Source organism: Procambarus clarkii, chromosome 35 (genome assembly GCF_040958095.1).
Source record: "Procambarus clarkii isolate CNS0578487 chromosome 35, FALCON_Pclarkii_2.0, whole genome shotgun sequence".
Lineage (NCBI taxonomy): Eukaryota > Metazoa > Arthropoda > Malacostraca > Decapoda > Cambaridae > Procambarus > Procambarus clarkii.
In genome coordinates, this window is record NC_091184.1 from 36,348,595 (window position 1) to 36,365,342 (window position 16,748).

Sequence of the window (16,748 nt, forward strand, 5' to 3'; positions counted from 1 at the left end):
GGCCACCAGCAAGAAGAAAAACAGAATAGAGCTAGATTTGTTGGATTCAGTAAAGAAAGTCTACACAACAAGTTGCCAAATTGGACATGATAGTTCACAATAATGTAGAAATAATCAGTAAATTGAGGAAATTAAAATGTTAGGAAATTACAAAATGATGAAGGGAAATAATGGTTATTAAAAGGATATCTTTCAAAAGAAGACAGAGAAGCTGAAACTGAACCTCGTCGAGGCAAAACGTCTAAGTGAGAGCAGGAACGAAGCAGAAATCAATTCTTTTTTCTACAAGGCAAACCAACAAAATCACTAGAGAAAGGGGGAAGTTAAGAATAAGGAGAGAGGGAACCTGTTCCTGAAAATTGTATACACCAACATGGAGTGAGATCAAAGATGCTGGAGTTAAGTGATGTAATACAGCTGCAGATGCCAGACATTGTTGCACTCACAATGACGAATCTTTAAAATGATATTTTAAATGAGTTCATATTTCCAAGGGACTACTAGTTAGTCAAGGTGGTGGCATAGCTGTGCTGGTGAAAGAACACTTAAAGGTAAACAAAATAATGATTGCCAATCCAAGAGAAGTTGACATAATAGCGCTGGAGATCCGCGATCAGGATGATAAACTAATAATCATAAGTGTATATAGTCCACCACCATGCAACACATGGTGGTGGACTATACACAGGTTAACCTATACACAGGTTCTGTGTCCCTACGCAGTTCCGCAGGGACACAGAACCGAACCCGGGGGAGGAGCTGAACCCAAGTCCAAATTGTATGCAGAGGGGGGGAGAAAACCCTACTCCTTGCAACAGTAAGCCCCGCTCAGAAGGACGGAAAATTCAGGCGGAGTCCAACGAAGTCCAAGGCCCCCAAGTCAGCTCCTCCCCCAACCCCAGGAACCTCCACTTCAGGCCCCGGGGCTGAGTTGTCCTCCAAAGCCCCGGCCTCACAAGAAAAAGCTGGGGCAGCTGAAAGAGCTGGAAAAGAAGGGGCTCACCGGTAAGACCCTGGAGCAATGGCAGCAGCAACAGACTCGAATGCCTCCGTAGCCACCCCGAAACTGCCCGAGTCTCGGAAACCTATAACCCTGCCTTGACCCCTAAGCCCTCAGACGCTTAGGGGCCGGAAGCAGGAGGGGGTGGGGGCCGAATGAACCGCCAAAGGGGAAGAACGAGGGGGCACAGATGGAACCAAGGCCGAAGCGACCAAAGCCTCAAGTCCGAGTCCCTATAGGCAAAGCGGGGTAGCCTCGGGGCATCTGGGGAAGCAACAACCCGAGCCTGTTGCAATAACCTAAACCTATTCTGCAATGCGTGCGCAGCCTGCACCCGAAGAAAATTATCATCAGATTGGGTGAATTGAGTCACAAACAAGCAACAAAGCTTGCAGGACTCGGGGTTGAATGTGTCACCGACCCAACAGGCAGCATGATGGAGACAAAAACTATGAGTATCGCCCTGAGACAAGGGGACAGAGCAACCCTCAAACTTGCACAAAGCGAGAGGAGACGCAGGGGTCTCCTCCATCAGACCCAAGTGCCCCCGCGGGGTTTTCCAGGATCCCTAGACTGGGTCTGCTAAGAGATATCCCAGGCAGAGTACTGCTAATCGGCACCCCAAACTACCAAGCAAACTGCTAAAAGCTGAACTCACGGGACGTGTCCACTCATGAGGCTGAAGCAGGGGGTGCCACCACACAAAATGACCCTAATATAAGAGAGAGGGAGAACACAAGGCAGACCCCCCATCAGGCAAAAAGAAAAGAAAAACCTCGCAAGAGGACAACGTACCCGAAGAGAACAGAGTCAGCCGCTGTTGAAGGTGAAAACTAGCTACGCAGTACTCAGGGCCCCACTAGTGAAACACTACCACTTACCCCAAGGCATACAAGGGTGGAAACCCACTACACACTCGCGAGCGCTAAGCAGCGAAAGGCCAACAGAGGTAGACCCAAGGTGACTTGTGGAAGGGAACCCCCAAGCCCCGAGGGTGGCACTTACAGGGCACTCAGGGAAGGCACACACAGCCCGAGTACCTGAGAATATTACTCCCAGCTCGCACGACCACCGTAAGAGCAGCACTGAAAACAATGAACAGCACTGAGGAACTGGGGTGAGGATCGTCGGAGCAAGTGTCTGCAGCTCCCCCTTCCCCCTCCCGGGAAGAGGGGAAGCTGTACAGACATGCGGCATGGCTCATGTGACGTCATGCCTGTTTGCTTGTTTTTCTTTTGGGGAGTTCTGTCCACTCGTTTGATGATTTTCGTTGTTAACCAGAATAGGGGTTTGTTTTGTGGCGCTTACCTTTCTGGGTGCCTGTCCAGGTTGATGGCAGATATAGAATGCTCCAAATCACATGTGCATTTTTATGGGCCATTTCTCCTCGTGGAGCAATGAGCCAGGTTCTGGCTCATGGTCCCCGGTAGGCCTAGAACTCCACCCACATCAACTGATGCAAAATAGTTAGGATATCCATATCAGCCATGGATAGCTCCGGGGAGCCATAGGGGCTCCCCCAGAAAAAAGTAAGACTCGCTATGATGAGGCGGCTCAGCAGGGTCAGATGGATCCAACATCAGCAACAGTACTGGATATTGGCCAAAGCGGAAAGCTGAAGCTCCTGGGCCACCACCTGTTGACAGTCATTTACAATCGTATGAGCTACTTTTGAGTAAACTGCTTAAAAGAGTCATTTGGCTTCGATTTTGTGAACCACGCAGTTGTCTGTATCACTTCGCTCGATTACTGGCTGCTTTCTCAGTGTGGGTGATTGTAAGAATTCCCACTCTCTGCCCCTGTGAGGGGAAGTCTGGGAGGGGCCTGGTTATGGGTTTGGTTCCCATTAGACCAAATAGGACTCCTATGACTGATGTGACTCATTGGGAGCCACAAAAAGGCCCCCCGAGAAAACGGGTACAGTAATAGAAGCTGGATTTTCAAATATGATTGAACAAAACTTTTCAACGTACCCTTTTTGTGTATGAAGCAATGGACACTTCTGATTTTCCAGTTTTGTATTCTGAAAGCTTTCCCATGTCCTCATCTGTCCACAATTCATGTCTCAACTGCAACTCCTGATCAAGAAAGAAATACCAATTTTTGTATGAATTTACAAGTATTATCTGAAGAATGTATACTCAAAAGCTTTAAAAATTATATATAGAAAATGTTGAGGAACTAGACCTATATCTGCAATCCAAAATAATTCCGTATGAAAACAGGCATGTCAGAATGTACAAAACAGCCTCACTGAAAATTAAGGATGCAATAAGTACTCTTAAGAGATTAGATTATATAAACATTTAGGGTGGCCACTGTTCAGGGGGTATGTACCCATGATGGGATTCAGCTGGTGTACACAGGTTTAACAAATTTCCACACTATACATAATCAATAATTAACACTTTCATAACCACTTGAACTGGTCAGTACAGCATAGGTCTCACTTCTTGCAGGTCGGCATTCACTCCCTGATTGTTCAAGTGGTTGGGCACCACTCCTTTCCTCTGTGCTATCCCAGCTCCATGTTTGCATATTCCTTCCAAGTGCTATATAATAATACTGGCATAGCACTTTCTCCCCATAATTACCTTAATTATCTTTCAATCCATTCACAATTTTTATTTATAATTAATATTATTTAATAACACATTCAATTAAAATTGCATGTATATTTCAACCCATCCTTCTGTAGTAATTTTTGTATACCTATGTGGACTATAGTTATACATAGTATCATCCAACAAAAATCTGCCATCAGAACAATAACAAACTGTTTTCAGATAACACACAGCCCCTCTGTTTAAATCACTAAACATGCTAAACATTAACTCACTCCACACATTCTCTTGTGCCTTTAAACCTACAAAATTTTGTTCCTAAATGCAAATCCTGATCTGAAACTCTTCCTTGACAGATGTAATGGAACCCATAATCACCACACCAAAAATAAATATCTCTGATATCCCCAGATTCAAACTAAATCTGTGTAAACACAATACAAATAAAGGGACCTAGTCTATGGAACTAACTTCCTACTGAATTAAAAAGCTGTCCAACCTATGCCTTATTCAAAAGTATAAACAAAAAGTACCTAATTTCATCCACACAGTTTCCTACCAGTGCTGCAAACTTGCACTGTATCTTGTGCTACCCACTCCTCCAATATATGTGCCTAAGCCATACATCACCACCACTGTAATTACTGCTATCATCTTATATCATGATTGTTGTGTTGAATGCAAATTTTACTACAATGTATCTAGAATTAATCCTCAAATTATGCTACAATGTACCTGTTGAGACTTCTCGAATTTTACAGTAATGTACCTATTAATTTTCTTCAAATTTTTTACAATGTATCTGTTAACATTCTTCATATAGTTCAATGTGTGGAACATCGCTACTGTATGCTCATAATTATGGGCTCATATATGTGACATGTATAATATATTCTATGATCAATCAAACAGTGTTTTTGCTGTTATTATACTATATACCGCATTTTATATAAGTCTCAACATGTTTTGTTCACCATAACTGTACAACTAAGCTGGTATGGTGTCCAAACATCATAGTGGCCACCCTACACAGCATGACACGTCACACCAGCAGATGACACCACCTCCCTCACCAAAATGGCTCCTCCCAATATACTTTTCTGAGGGGTGCCACTTCGGCTTCCCGGAGCTATCCAGGCTGATGTGGATATATTAGACTTTCGCATCAGTCAATGTGCATGGAGTTCTAGGCCTACCGGAGACCATGAGTCAGAACCTGGCCCCCTCAGAGAGGCACGAGGAGCAATGGCCTATAAAAATGCACATGTGATTATGGTGCATTCTATGTGCCATCGACCAGGATGGGCACCTAGAAAGGCGCCCAAAAACCCCTATTCTGATTAAAATATTGCTACTGAAAGCCGAACTTTATAATATAATGTTATAATTTAACATTCTTAGAAGAGCATTCATGTCAAGTTCCTATCACTGATCTTAAGCAACTCGCACATTTCTTCACTAACCTTCCTCCCATTTGAATACTTCTTCATAAACCTTTTACTCTGCTCTTAGCATTCCACAATATGTATAACTGTACATAGTGCATTTTCCAATGTCTTGGCTGCCTAATTCTGTCAGAATGAGTGGGTTAAAATATGTAAGGTTTAAACTACATAGATCAAATTTGTAAGCATATACATAACATTAATCTTTCTTACACTTACCTTTGTTTGACTCTCCTGTAAAATGCTCTGTAGAGAAGCCATATTGAAATTTGTCATGTTGAGCCACTTTTCCTGAGCAACTTGCAGATTTTGTACCTCCTGCTCTAGGATAAGCATCTCACCTCTCTGGTATGTGTCAATATTGCTGCAGAAAAAAATTAAGCATTAATATTGTTCAGAATCTAACTGTATGGAAAGATTAGACACGACTAATAAACATGCCTAAAACATCAATTGTTATACGAAATTTGTAATGATTCCACACTGGTGATAAGTGCTTTGCTAAATAGGTCAAACAGCAATTAATAGGGATCCTGCAGCAATTGACTCATCCTGGTCAATTCTGCAGTTATTCCGTTGCCTACTCCCATCCAGCTTTCTCTGATACAGTACTCCTAACTGCACTGCTTTCTCGATCCAGAATAATGTATCCTTTGTTCCCTTTCGTTTTCAGCTAAATGTTCATTCCACCGTCACCTGTATCTTTTGCTTCTCTCTGGGAACTTGATTTCTTGGTAAGTGATCATTTATCACCTGCGCTCTCTGCCTCTTTGGGGTGAGCAATATTTTGGCCTTTGATCCCCAGTAGGTTTTTAATGACTCACAAAGGCTGATGTGACTTAACAGTGTGGAGCTATCTCAGTGCATCTAGCAGCAGGGAGCCACCATTTTGCCCTTCAGAAAATAAGGTCTACTAGACACCCAAGCACCATACAAGCACAGTGAGGTTTTGAACACCCAATCAAAAGTGAAAACCAACATCCAGTGTTATTGCTAAAAACCAAAAGCCTAGGCAGCAGCCTTTGACAATGAAGCAAAGAACACTGCTAAAGTAGCAAATGCCCCACACCAGGAAATGAAGAAAGATAGCTGAAAAGCTGAACAGAACAAATCACAGGAAGAACCAAGAGCCAGAATATAGACCCAGTGATAAGAGACAAGGTGAAGCAGTAGAACAAACACCTAAGCAACACAAAGAGCATGCAAGAATAACCAATGAGTGACAACCAGACAAGGAACTTGTGAGATTACTGATTCTGTCCTCTGGCTATGACTGGAGCTTATTTACTGTTAAGTGCCTTCCCCTTAGCCCCAAATTTGTAAGCCAGATGTGAGATTATCCTTTCAGGTCGATTGTAACCACATACCCAGACTCTACACAGGGAGGCCAGATGTGTTGAATGAGCAATCCGAAAGGAGAGAGATAGGCGAGAGTAAACGCCAAAGATCCCATAGTACAGGAAAAGGATGAAGACCAAGGTGGTCTTCCCCTCCACGATGCACCACAAGTCCTTTTCTCACTGTGTCGGACTCTGACGCAGTGAGAGTCCGGAACTCTGGAACTGGAACTCGCTTGCAATGAATAAAGCTGGTAGAGGATGGGTCCTCACACCGAATTTGATATTTCAGCGATTGCGGTTAGGAGCTGGAGCCTGAACCAGCTCAAGTGCCTTTTCAGAACAATTGTAAGTAAGGTAATGAATGGGGGCAGTACTGCAGAATGAGGGAATGACATAAGGGCCTGTGTAAACAGAATAACAACTTATTCAACAACTTAATGACTTATACACAGCCTCACACTTTACGTTAAATCAAGAGACACTTTAAATCTGACAACTACCACTTTTCAGTAGGTCTCCTTGACCCACCACTTGACAGGTGTATAGACACACACAAAGTCTAGACCCACTGGACAGGTCATCAACAACAATGAACTAACCTGAAACACTTTGTGTACACCCTTGTCAAATCAACTACTTCACCAACACACTACAGTACATCAACATATGAAAATGCATACACAACAATGTCACAAAGACAATCGCCTCAATAACACACCCACAAGTAATTTACGTCACTTTACTCAATGCCAATAGGACATACAACAACACAAGTAAGTTGCTTCAGAGGGGGTTGGGGGCTTTTGTAGTCCGGCTTCCCAACGGTTTTGTGAGGGGAGTCCTCGTGTCCACCCCCCACTACCATACTAGTTAAAATTACCCCACTGACTGGGTAGTATCCTACTCCTGGTAACGGAGTCCTGCATTATCCATTGCAGCTGACCCAGGTGACCCAGGTCGCAACTGTTGACCGCATTGTACACGTGGCGATGTACGGAGTACTTTGATCCCAAACTTGGGCAACTCTGGATTCCAAATAACGGAGTTGCCTCCTGCAAGCACCCGTGCTTGCTATGCAAGCAATAAGTTTTTGCGCTGAGAGAGCACTCTCTCACAGAATTGGACCAGGCAGGAACATGGACAAAATACCAAAGAGCACCAGATAAAAAAAGTAAAGAAACACCCAGGAATCCCAGCCACAAAGTGGGTCTCAAAGGATTTCACAAGAAGGACACAGGCATGCAAGCAATTGCCAGGAGGGCACACCACAACCCAAAACTGGGCCCCATCTGCCACCACTGAAACCTGAAGGTGGAAGAGGTGACCTGAAAAGCCCTAGCAAGCCTGGGCTTGCCAGGAAAGAGAAAAAGAGCAGAAAACACATTTGGATAGATAAAGGATTGTCCAGTGTTTCCCTAGTATCAGCATCACCCTGCAGGGAGAGTTTGAGAAGATCTCTACTGCATCAATATACTGTAGATTGTCCACCTGTCTAGAGGTCAGGTTCTTTGCCTTTGAAAGCATAGTGGCATAGCTCAGAAATTTGCTATAAATTTTATATATAAATTAGCATAGGATGAGAAGTATTTTACATGTTAAAAAATCAATTTAAAAACAATAAATCTTACTGTTCAAGTTTGTTTAATTTAAAGATGCTGGATTTCAACTGTGGCATTTGGTTGCACAGTTTCTCATTATCTGTTATTTTCTTTTGTAACTGGTTTATTTTTCCCTCTAGACACTCACACTCCGCCTGCCATGGAGAACAACATTATGAACATTAAGCTTCAAAAATATGTAAATTATTATTATCTAATTGGTAAATAGAAAATTTAACACAGGTATTAACTTGCTGAATATATTGAGATTAATGCACAGAAATATTATGGATGTGGGTCTACCCTGTCAGGAAAAGAAAGATTAAGGCTTATTCAAATCCCTCAAGTCAAGGGCTGGGTTATATGTACATTATGAGGTTACCTATCCAGTTCTTTACCTTAACCTTACTGGCAAAATAATTCATACGTTCACTATTAAGTAGGAAGGGTGAAAGAGCTTACAGCTATGTTAAGAATAACAAGGGTTATTCTTAAAATAACCAAGTAAATAAATAAAATAAGAATAACCAAGGGTTATTCATAAAATGTTTCTTAAAAACTTAATTCTTAGTATTAAAAACCTAGCACTGAATGTGATGAAACACTTTGGTGGTAGAGCTGTGGTTGCTTCTTGAAGCTATCTCATTGAGATTCCCCCAATTTAATGGGCTACATCAATCACAGGAGTTGTGTTTTGCCTACCGGGGTCAGAGCCAGAACCTCATCTTCTTACAGAGGCACAGGAAGCAAGTGAAAATATGCCACCCCACCAGAAAAACATCCAGAAACTCAGCAAAGCTTTATGAACAAATGCAAGGTCTACAGAAAATGAAGCATTAAAACAGCCAACCTCTGCAAACAATTTAAAAGAAATAACTGATTCACCCAAAACTAGCTCGAACCCTATAACATTAGTACCTGTGGACAAGCTGCACAGTACCCAACCGGGCCACAAGCAGCCCAACCAGGCCACAAGCAGCCCAACTGGGCCACAAGCAGCCCAACCGGGCTACAAGTGGCCCAACACGGCAACCCGGACTAGGAGCTGACAGACGTTCCAATAATACGGGAAGTAGTGAAAAACCTTCCCGAACCCTCGAGAACACAGAAGCAAACAGCAGTCCCGAAGGCGCACAAAGGCACAGTCCCACCCGAGACCAGAAGTCACGTAGAACCCCAAGAACGGGGAAACATGACGAAGACACCGTCCCAAAAAGGGGGGAACATCCACCCACAGGACGGAACCAACCGACTCAAAGGCCAAGGAACCAAGCCCGGGGAGGAGCTGACGTCCAACAACAAGTACAGCGAGTGGGGAGGAAAAACGCCACTCCACGTAACCACAAGCCCCGCCTAGAGGGGGAGAAAAAAAACCCACGGGGTCCTACGGGGCCAAAGCCCCCAAGTCAGCCCCACACCAGCCCCGGGAACCGACACGACAGGCCCCGGGGCCGAGCCATCCCCTCAAAGCCCCGGCTGTACCAGAAAACCGGGGCAGCCACGAAAATACTAAGGAAGGGAGCCCATTGGCAGACTCTTACAACACGGCTGGAGGAACAGGCTCAAATGCCCCCATCACTACCCCGGGAGGGGAATTCCCCGAGACTGCCCGAGTCCCAAAACCATCAAAACCCCGCCCAGATCCCACAGACGGTAAGGAACCGGATGTAGGCAGGAAGGGGGGATCCAGGGGAAAGACAAGGGGGCGTGGAAGGAACCGAAGCAACCAACACCCCCAAGTCCCAACATGAACCAAAACGGGGCAGCCCCGGGACTCCCGGGGAGCAAACAAACGAGAGCGTTGCCACCACCAAGGCTCAAAGTGCAATGCCCCTGCTGCCCGCACCTGCTTAGTCAGCACAACCGGGTAACCAAGCCACAACGAGCAACAAAACTCGCAGGACTTTGGATCGAAGGTGTCATCGACCCCACAGGCAGAAGACGGAGGCAAAACAGAGTCACCCTGAGACAAGGAGTGAGAGCAACCCTCAAACTCGCTGGAAGCGAGGGTGGACTCTGGGGTCACATCCATCGGACCCACTCGCCCCCAGGGGTTTCCCAGGGTCCCGAGCGTTTACTATAAGAGGATTCGCACTCAGGTAATCCCAGGCAGGGTACTGCTAACCGGCACCCAAAGCTACCAAATAACTTTCTAAGAGCTGAACCCCCGGGACGTGTACACTCACGGGGACCTAGCAGGGGAAACCACCAGAAAAATACTCATAACGCAAGGGACACAAGGGGCAAGAATGAAGGCAGACCCCCCACCAGGTAGAAAAACAAAAAGAAAAAGAAAACCCCGCAAGAGGGCAGCGTACCCAAACGGAACAGAGCCAGCCGCCATGATTGGTGGAGACAAGCTGCACAGTACCCTGCGCCCCACCAGTGCAAAACTGCCCCTTACCCTAAGGCGAACAAGGGAGACAGAACCCACGAGCACACAAAGAACGGCCAAAAACCAAGCAGTAAACGGCCTAGCAGGGGCAGAACCCAAGGAACTTGTGGAAGGTGGCCCCCAAGCCCCAAGGGCAGTACTTACAGGGCACCTAGGGAAGGGAATCCTAGGCGCATGCAGCCCAAGTACTGGAGACTCACTCCCGGCTCACGCACCACCTAGAAGACCGGTGGTGTTCAGCACTGTACCACACGCTAGATACAGTGCTGAAACAACTACTGGAGCCGGAGCACACAACCGGTGCCTATAGCATCTGCCGAAGAACTGATGGGTGGATAGCCGGCGTGGGAGGTCTGGGGCTCCCCCTTCCCCCTCCCGGGGAGGGGGGAGCTGCGCAGACAGCGGCGCGGTGACGTGTGACGTCATACTAGTTTGCTTGTTTTCTGTTGGGGAGTTCTATCCACTAGTTTGGCTTTTGGTAGCAATTTTAACCAGAATAGGGGTTTGTTTTGGAATGCTTACCTTTCTGGATGCTTGACCCAGTTGATGGCAGACATAGAATGCTTCCAACCACACGGGGGTTTCTATAGGCCATGCTCCCCTTGCCTGGCCCCCTTGAGGGGGCCAGGTTCTGGTCGTGGTCCCCAGTAGGCCCTAGAACTCCATACACATGACTGATGCCAAAGTCTGACATTAGCATATCAGCCTGGTAAAGCTCCGGGGACCCGACGGGGCTCCCCCCAGAAATCTAGCATTTAATGTAATAAAATGCCTTTTTCAAGTGTTTACCTATCAGTGATTACTGGGGAGTGGGATTTAGCCTTTTATGTCCTGCCTCCTAGCTATTTATAACTGATATGTTAATTACCTCTCTCAACATCGTTTTCATATTTTTTTAAAACTCATGAATTATCTTATCCAAAGTCGATTACCTTTTCTTCAGCCAGGTGGTCAAGTTTCTGTAGCTCTTCAAGCAACAGTTCCTTTTCGGCTACAACTGTTTGTATCAGGTTGTGGATCTCGCTTAAAACTGCTGGTGCTGGTGGGTTCTGGTATGTGTAATCAGTCTCAAATATACCACAGGCCTGTTCAAAACAGATAGTAAAGTGTTACAAAATGATAATGGGTCTGCTCGTGTTTCTAAAAGTACCGAAAGACATTAAAAAATGTAATACAGTAATTAATAAACACATTAATATTATAGCATGACCCCGTTTCATAACGGGCCTGACAGCTGAGTGGACAGCACGTGGGATTCATAGTGCTAAGGTTCCGGGTTCGATCCACAGTGGAGGCGGAAACAAATGGGCAGAGTTTCTTTCCCCCTGATGCACATGTTCATCTAGAAGTAAATAGGTACCTGGGAGTTAGACAGCTGCTACAGGCTGCTTCCTTGGGATGTATAACAAAAAGGAGGCCTGGTTGAGGACCAGGCCGCGGGGACGCTAAGCCCCGAAATCATCTCAAGACGATAACCCTGCATTCACACTTGAGCTAATCATAAGTACCGTTATCAAGTTATTCATATTGTGAGAAAAAGCCATGCATACAAAATAGATCAGTGTGCAATGACATAATAATTTCTATGCAACACCAGAGTAGCTCCCCAGAGTTTACAGCACTAGTAATTCCTGTATACCCCAAAGATGCAAGACATGGGAATCAAAGACTATCTCGCAAATGTGAAAGAATGTTCCACAGAAAGTTGAACAACGAAGCAAAACCATAAAAAATCTCAATGTGAAAAAATGAAAATGCTATAAAATCCAGTCAATAGGTGGAAAAGGCAAGCTACATCTGCCCCAACTCTCCAGGATCTGGTTGGAAGAGGAGCATACTCAAGGGAAGAAGAGAAAAGTAGCATTGAAGCACTACACATTCATGTTTAGGGCACAGGACATTAAAGAGACAATGAAAGACCAACACTCAGTGGGACTGCCATAATCCTCTAGCCCTGAAAGTGGCTGTAATATATTTGCAAACAAAGCTGTGATAGTGAAATATACATACACATCATTGGCTGGCTAAACCTGACAACCCATTATGGGAAATATGGCACATGCCCTAGGTGCCACTTGAAGGGGTCACCACTGAGCACTTTTTATTAACGTTAGATAAGCTATCCTTGAGCAGTGAAAAAAAGAATTTTCTTCAGATGCATAATGTCTTTGATTATTATTATTAATAATAATAATAATATTATTATTATTATTATTATTATTATTATTATTATTATTATTATTATTATTACAAGTATTATTATTATTATTGTGTTATGCCACTGCTGCTGACAACAATGATCTAAAGAAGAAGTGTGAAAAATTGGTTGAATTGTAAGTAGCATTTCAGGCAAGTCCGAAATCCTAATTTTCCCCGGTATATGACCTAACAAATTTTTTAACAACCAGGTACCCATTCCCTGCTGGGTGAACAGAGGCTACAGTTAAGGATTAGCACCCAGTGAATTCTCCCCAGCCAAGATACGAACCCAGGCCAAGGCGCTCACAAAATGCCAGACGAGTATGTAACCACTTTGCCACAGGGACTGCTTAATAAAATACACTGCTAATAAAACCTAACTTAACAAAACTTAACATAACCATGGATAGACAGTAGATAATAGCATTAACTATGTGATGGTTTTGAAGCAATTATCTCCAGAGTACCACCTCCCTAAGAACAAGAAGAAAGCAAGACACCTTCAAGCAAACCCCAGAACCTGGGTGTCCAAGCCAAGATGCATCAAGAAAAGACCCACTCCCCCACAGAACAATGGTCCCTGGTGAGCACTAACCCTGGTGACAGGACAAGAGAAAAATCCAAAGCTGGAACAAATAAGGAACAGCCAAGGCTTAAGAGTTAGAATAAAAACCATAGATGTCTTCTCAACAAAGAAATGCATGGAAGACTCGCCCCAGCATCTTTCAGTGTAGGAAAAAAGAGTTGACATGGGGGACCACTGGGAACTGTAACCCCTCTGGAAAACAGGAAGTAAACAAGCAGGTGAGATGATGAGAATACAAGCTATGTAGCATGAAGTCATAAACAGCAAACTTCTGTTATCCCTGTAATATCCACTGTGTAAAATTATGTGAAGTATGATCTAAATGACCTGGTTTTTATGTGTAATCTCTCATTGTCATGCATGGCAGTTGCAGTGCATGCACTGTTACTAATCATTACAATTAAATATGAGGTGCACAGATAAATCTAAAAACCCATGTCAAACAACATCCACATGACATATTTTTGTACTGCCACTAAAAGGATAAGTATCGGGGTACACAGTAAGCTAACTGCTGTTGGCAGCAGCAGTCAAAATGGGAGACAAGCCTCACAGACAAGCCAGTAAACACACCTCCCTTGAGAATACCAACACTTTCCCAGCAATCCAGGACATCTGGAGATGAGCCCACCTGGCAATCCAAAGCAGTGTGCCTGGAAATCCAGGGTGGCTCGCCTGGGAATCTGGGACACTCACCCTGGGTATCCATAACACAGACCTGGTGATCCAAGGTGCAGGCCACATAATCCAAGGCACTTCCCATTAATCTATTAGCCTCTCTTTTTCCTGATGTTCTATTACACTCACTGGTAAATTGAACTGAAAGATATTGGAGTCACTTATTCAGCAGTTTTAAATTTTGGTAGTGCTCTTTTGGCCATGTCAGCCTCAGTATTGGGTTGATCTCTGATCCCCATGTTCCTCCCTATTACATATGTAGATGGAGCAACAGGAAATTGCAAGGGCCTTGCCCTCTGTAGACAACGAGTCTTTGATACCTTGTGCAAGTCTATCTGGTAACCACCAGTGCATAAGTTATGTAGAGTCACTTAGGTGGCCATACAGAAATACATGCAAACCCTAGGTGCCAATCAATTAAGAATTATGAAGTTGGCTCAGGAACTTCCACCACAAACACATGAATATAGACAGACATGTACACACACACAAACACTCACCTGTGGATTTGGATGGGTTGTGACACTGGATGACGAATTAAGCTGTGCCTGCAGTATAAAATATAATATCAATACCTATGCAGTACTATACTGTATTTTATATTATAATATTAAAATTAATACAAATATTTAAAGTGCAGCACAAAAATTAAGTGCCGAGTGTGCTGTAATCAAACGTCCTTTTCTAGTAAGCCCCGATAGCTACCAGAGATTAATTCTAGTACCACCAAGTAATAGCCAAACACACCAGGCTTTTGAGAACTATCCATCACAAGCATATTTCAAATATATTAACCTAGATTAGCTCATCCTCATGTGAATGTGATGTGCTGCTTCCATTTCTTCTAACCACAAGGAGAGAGAATTAATTTAAACACCCTCAGATTTAAGGTTTTTAAGCATCTTCCTTACACCAATGTACACAAATGTAAGCTGATATGCAAAGGCATGTACCAGACTTCACACAATTAGCACAAACCTAAACAAAAATTATGTCCCATGAAAAATAAAGTAGTCCTACTGGAGAGTCCTAATGATGTGATGAATTTGATCCTGGATATAATAACTTTTTGATCATCATATTTCAATTATTAATATTGTAAAATGACACTTGTTATAAACAACTCACCCCTAGTTGGCTGATGTATGATAGAAATCTGAAACTCTTTGAGAGTCCCTGGAATGATGATACCCTCTTGTGCAGCACATCCTTGTTAGTAGGTGTTAGTGTACTAGTTTCCATAATTAAACTTTCCTGCAATTGCAAAATTTGTTTACTAAATGCTATCTATAAAAGGTTTTTAATTATTTTTTACACACTTAACATACAGTACAGTACAGTCAAGCTGAACAATTTAAAACTAAAGGTTATCTATCAACATGTGTTTACACATGTGAAAATGCTTCATTACCTTTACTGATAATGTTAACAGCATGGCAAGAAATATGATCCTTTATCAACCAAGTGTGTTGATGGATCAACTTTCCAACCAACCTTTCCTTTCCAACAAAATAAAATAACCAACTTTCTTTCCCTAGAAATCCACAATGTTATTGGAAAATCATAGGCATACCTAGGTGTGCGTAAGGTGTAGTAATTAGAGATTTAAAATATTAATAAATTAATGTATCGCATTAAATCATCATATACCTTCTAATTATTTTTCCTTTCAATAAAGAAAATATATTTTTGTCACAACAATTGGCTTATAGATATCATGAAGGATATAGTGATCTTTGGTATTTTGTTGAGCAGTATAGTACAGTATACCTATACAAACCACAAAAGCTACTGTACAAACAAAAATCCAGTGTTAATATAATGCAACACTTCTTTCTGGTGGGTCCCTCAGTAGCTTCCCTGGCTACCCACATGGGAGCATCCAAACCATGGGAACCACACCAGGTTCCAAGAGTCACAAACAAGGAGCAACAGTTTCAAGCTCAACAAGCCACAATGTAGGACAAAAACAGGAGATGTTTTTTCATCCATAGGGTTATAAAGCAATGGAACTGCCTACCAGACAAAGCTGCAAATGCCAAAGCATTGGTGAAATTAAAAATTTAGCTCAATAAAATCATCAGGACAAATAGGGGGGGGGGAAACCTTTTGACTAGCCACTGGCTTCCTGTCCTCGTCGAGGCCACTAGAGATAGTATCCCTAAGGAAAATTAGTCAATGCTACACAGTGCAGAGTTACAAACCCATTAAGATTTCAACTTAGATTCAACAGAGCAGAAGTTGTTAAACACGTGGGACAAATTCTTACTGAAGCGACCATACGAGTCATAAATACTTATACTCCGCCCAAGTAAAACAGAAACAAACAACATTTAGTGGGCCAGCCAGAGGCTTAGGGCCCGCACAGGAATATCCCTGCAAAAAAAAAAGAAAAGTCAGTGCTGGATTTTTTATGACATTTGATGATCTACTTTGAGTGCATGAATAATTATCTGTTTTTCTTATGTTTTTCTGATCAAAAACTGATCAAAAAGGACAAAATTTAAAGTAAAACTAGATTATGTAAAACTAGATTAAAGTAAGATTATGTTTCAATCTTTCTTGAGACGTATAAAAATCTTACGTTTATTAACGATTCTGCGTGAAATAAGCATTGTTCTGAGATGAATATTGCGGATTTCCGGCTCTACGACCGATGAAAAATGCAACTTTTATACAACTACAAATATCTTTAGTTTTACTTTAAATTTTGTCCTGAAAGAGTTTTCATATATAGATCCAGTTTCTGCCGTTCTTCTGACATAAAAAGACCTTTGGTTTAATAAGTTATTAAGATGTTTTCAACAATATTACTAGGGCGTTCACCGATTCTAACATGGGCGACCCTTTTGGAAACGCAACACATGGGTTGACCCGATTGACAGACTGGTTATATTCCAACAGGGTCTACTGTTCCGAACCTTAATGGAATCTGACCCATAT

At 43.1% G+C, this 16,748-nt stretch overlaps 1 protein-coding gene across 10 annotated transcripts in view; it reads right to left on the bottom strand.

Annotated features, from left to right (window-relative positions):
• LOC123768425 (uncharacterized) overlaps positions 1–16,748 on the bottom strand; it is a 46,828-nt gene that overhangs the window by 12,772 nt on the left and 17,308 nt on the right. Inside the window, exons 1-7 of one of the 10 annotated variants that reach the window (XM_069336349.1) lie at positions 15,217–15,361; positions 14,934–15,059; positions 14,306–14,353; positions 11,275–11,427; positions 7,978–8,102; positions 5,229–5,373; positions 2,974–3,078 (exon numbers count right to left, since the gene is read on the bottom strand). In XM_069336349.1, the coding sequence (XP_069192450.1) occupies positions 2,974–3,078; positions 5,229–5,373; positions 7,978–8,102; positions 11,275–11,427; positions 14,306–14,353; positions 14,934–15,059; positions 15,217–15,240 (726 nt within the window). In that variant the 5' untranslated portion in view covers positions 15,241–15,361. The other 9 variants (XM_045758943.2, XM_069336348.1, XM_045758944.2 and 6 more) reach the window with 9 other exon arrangements.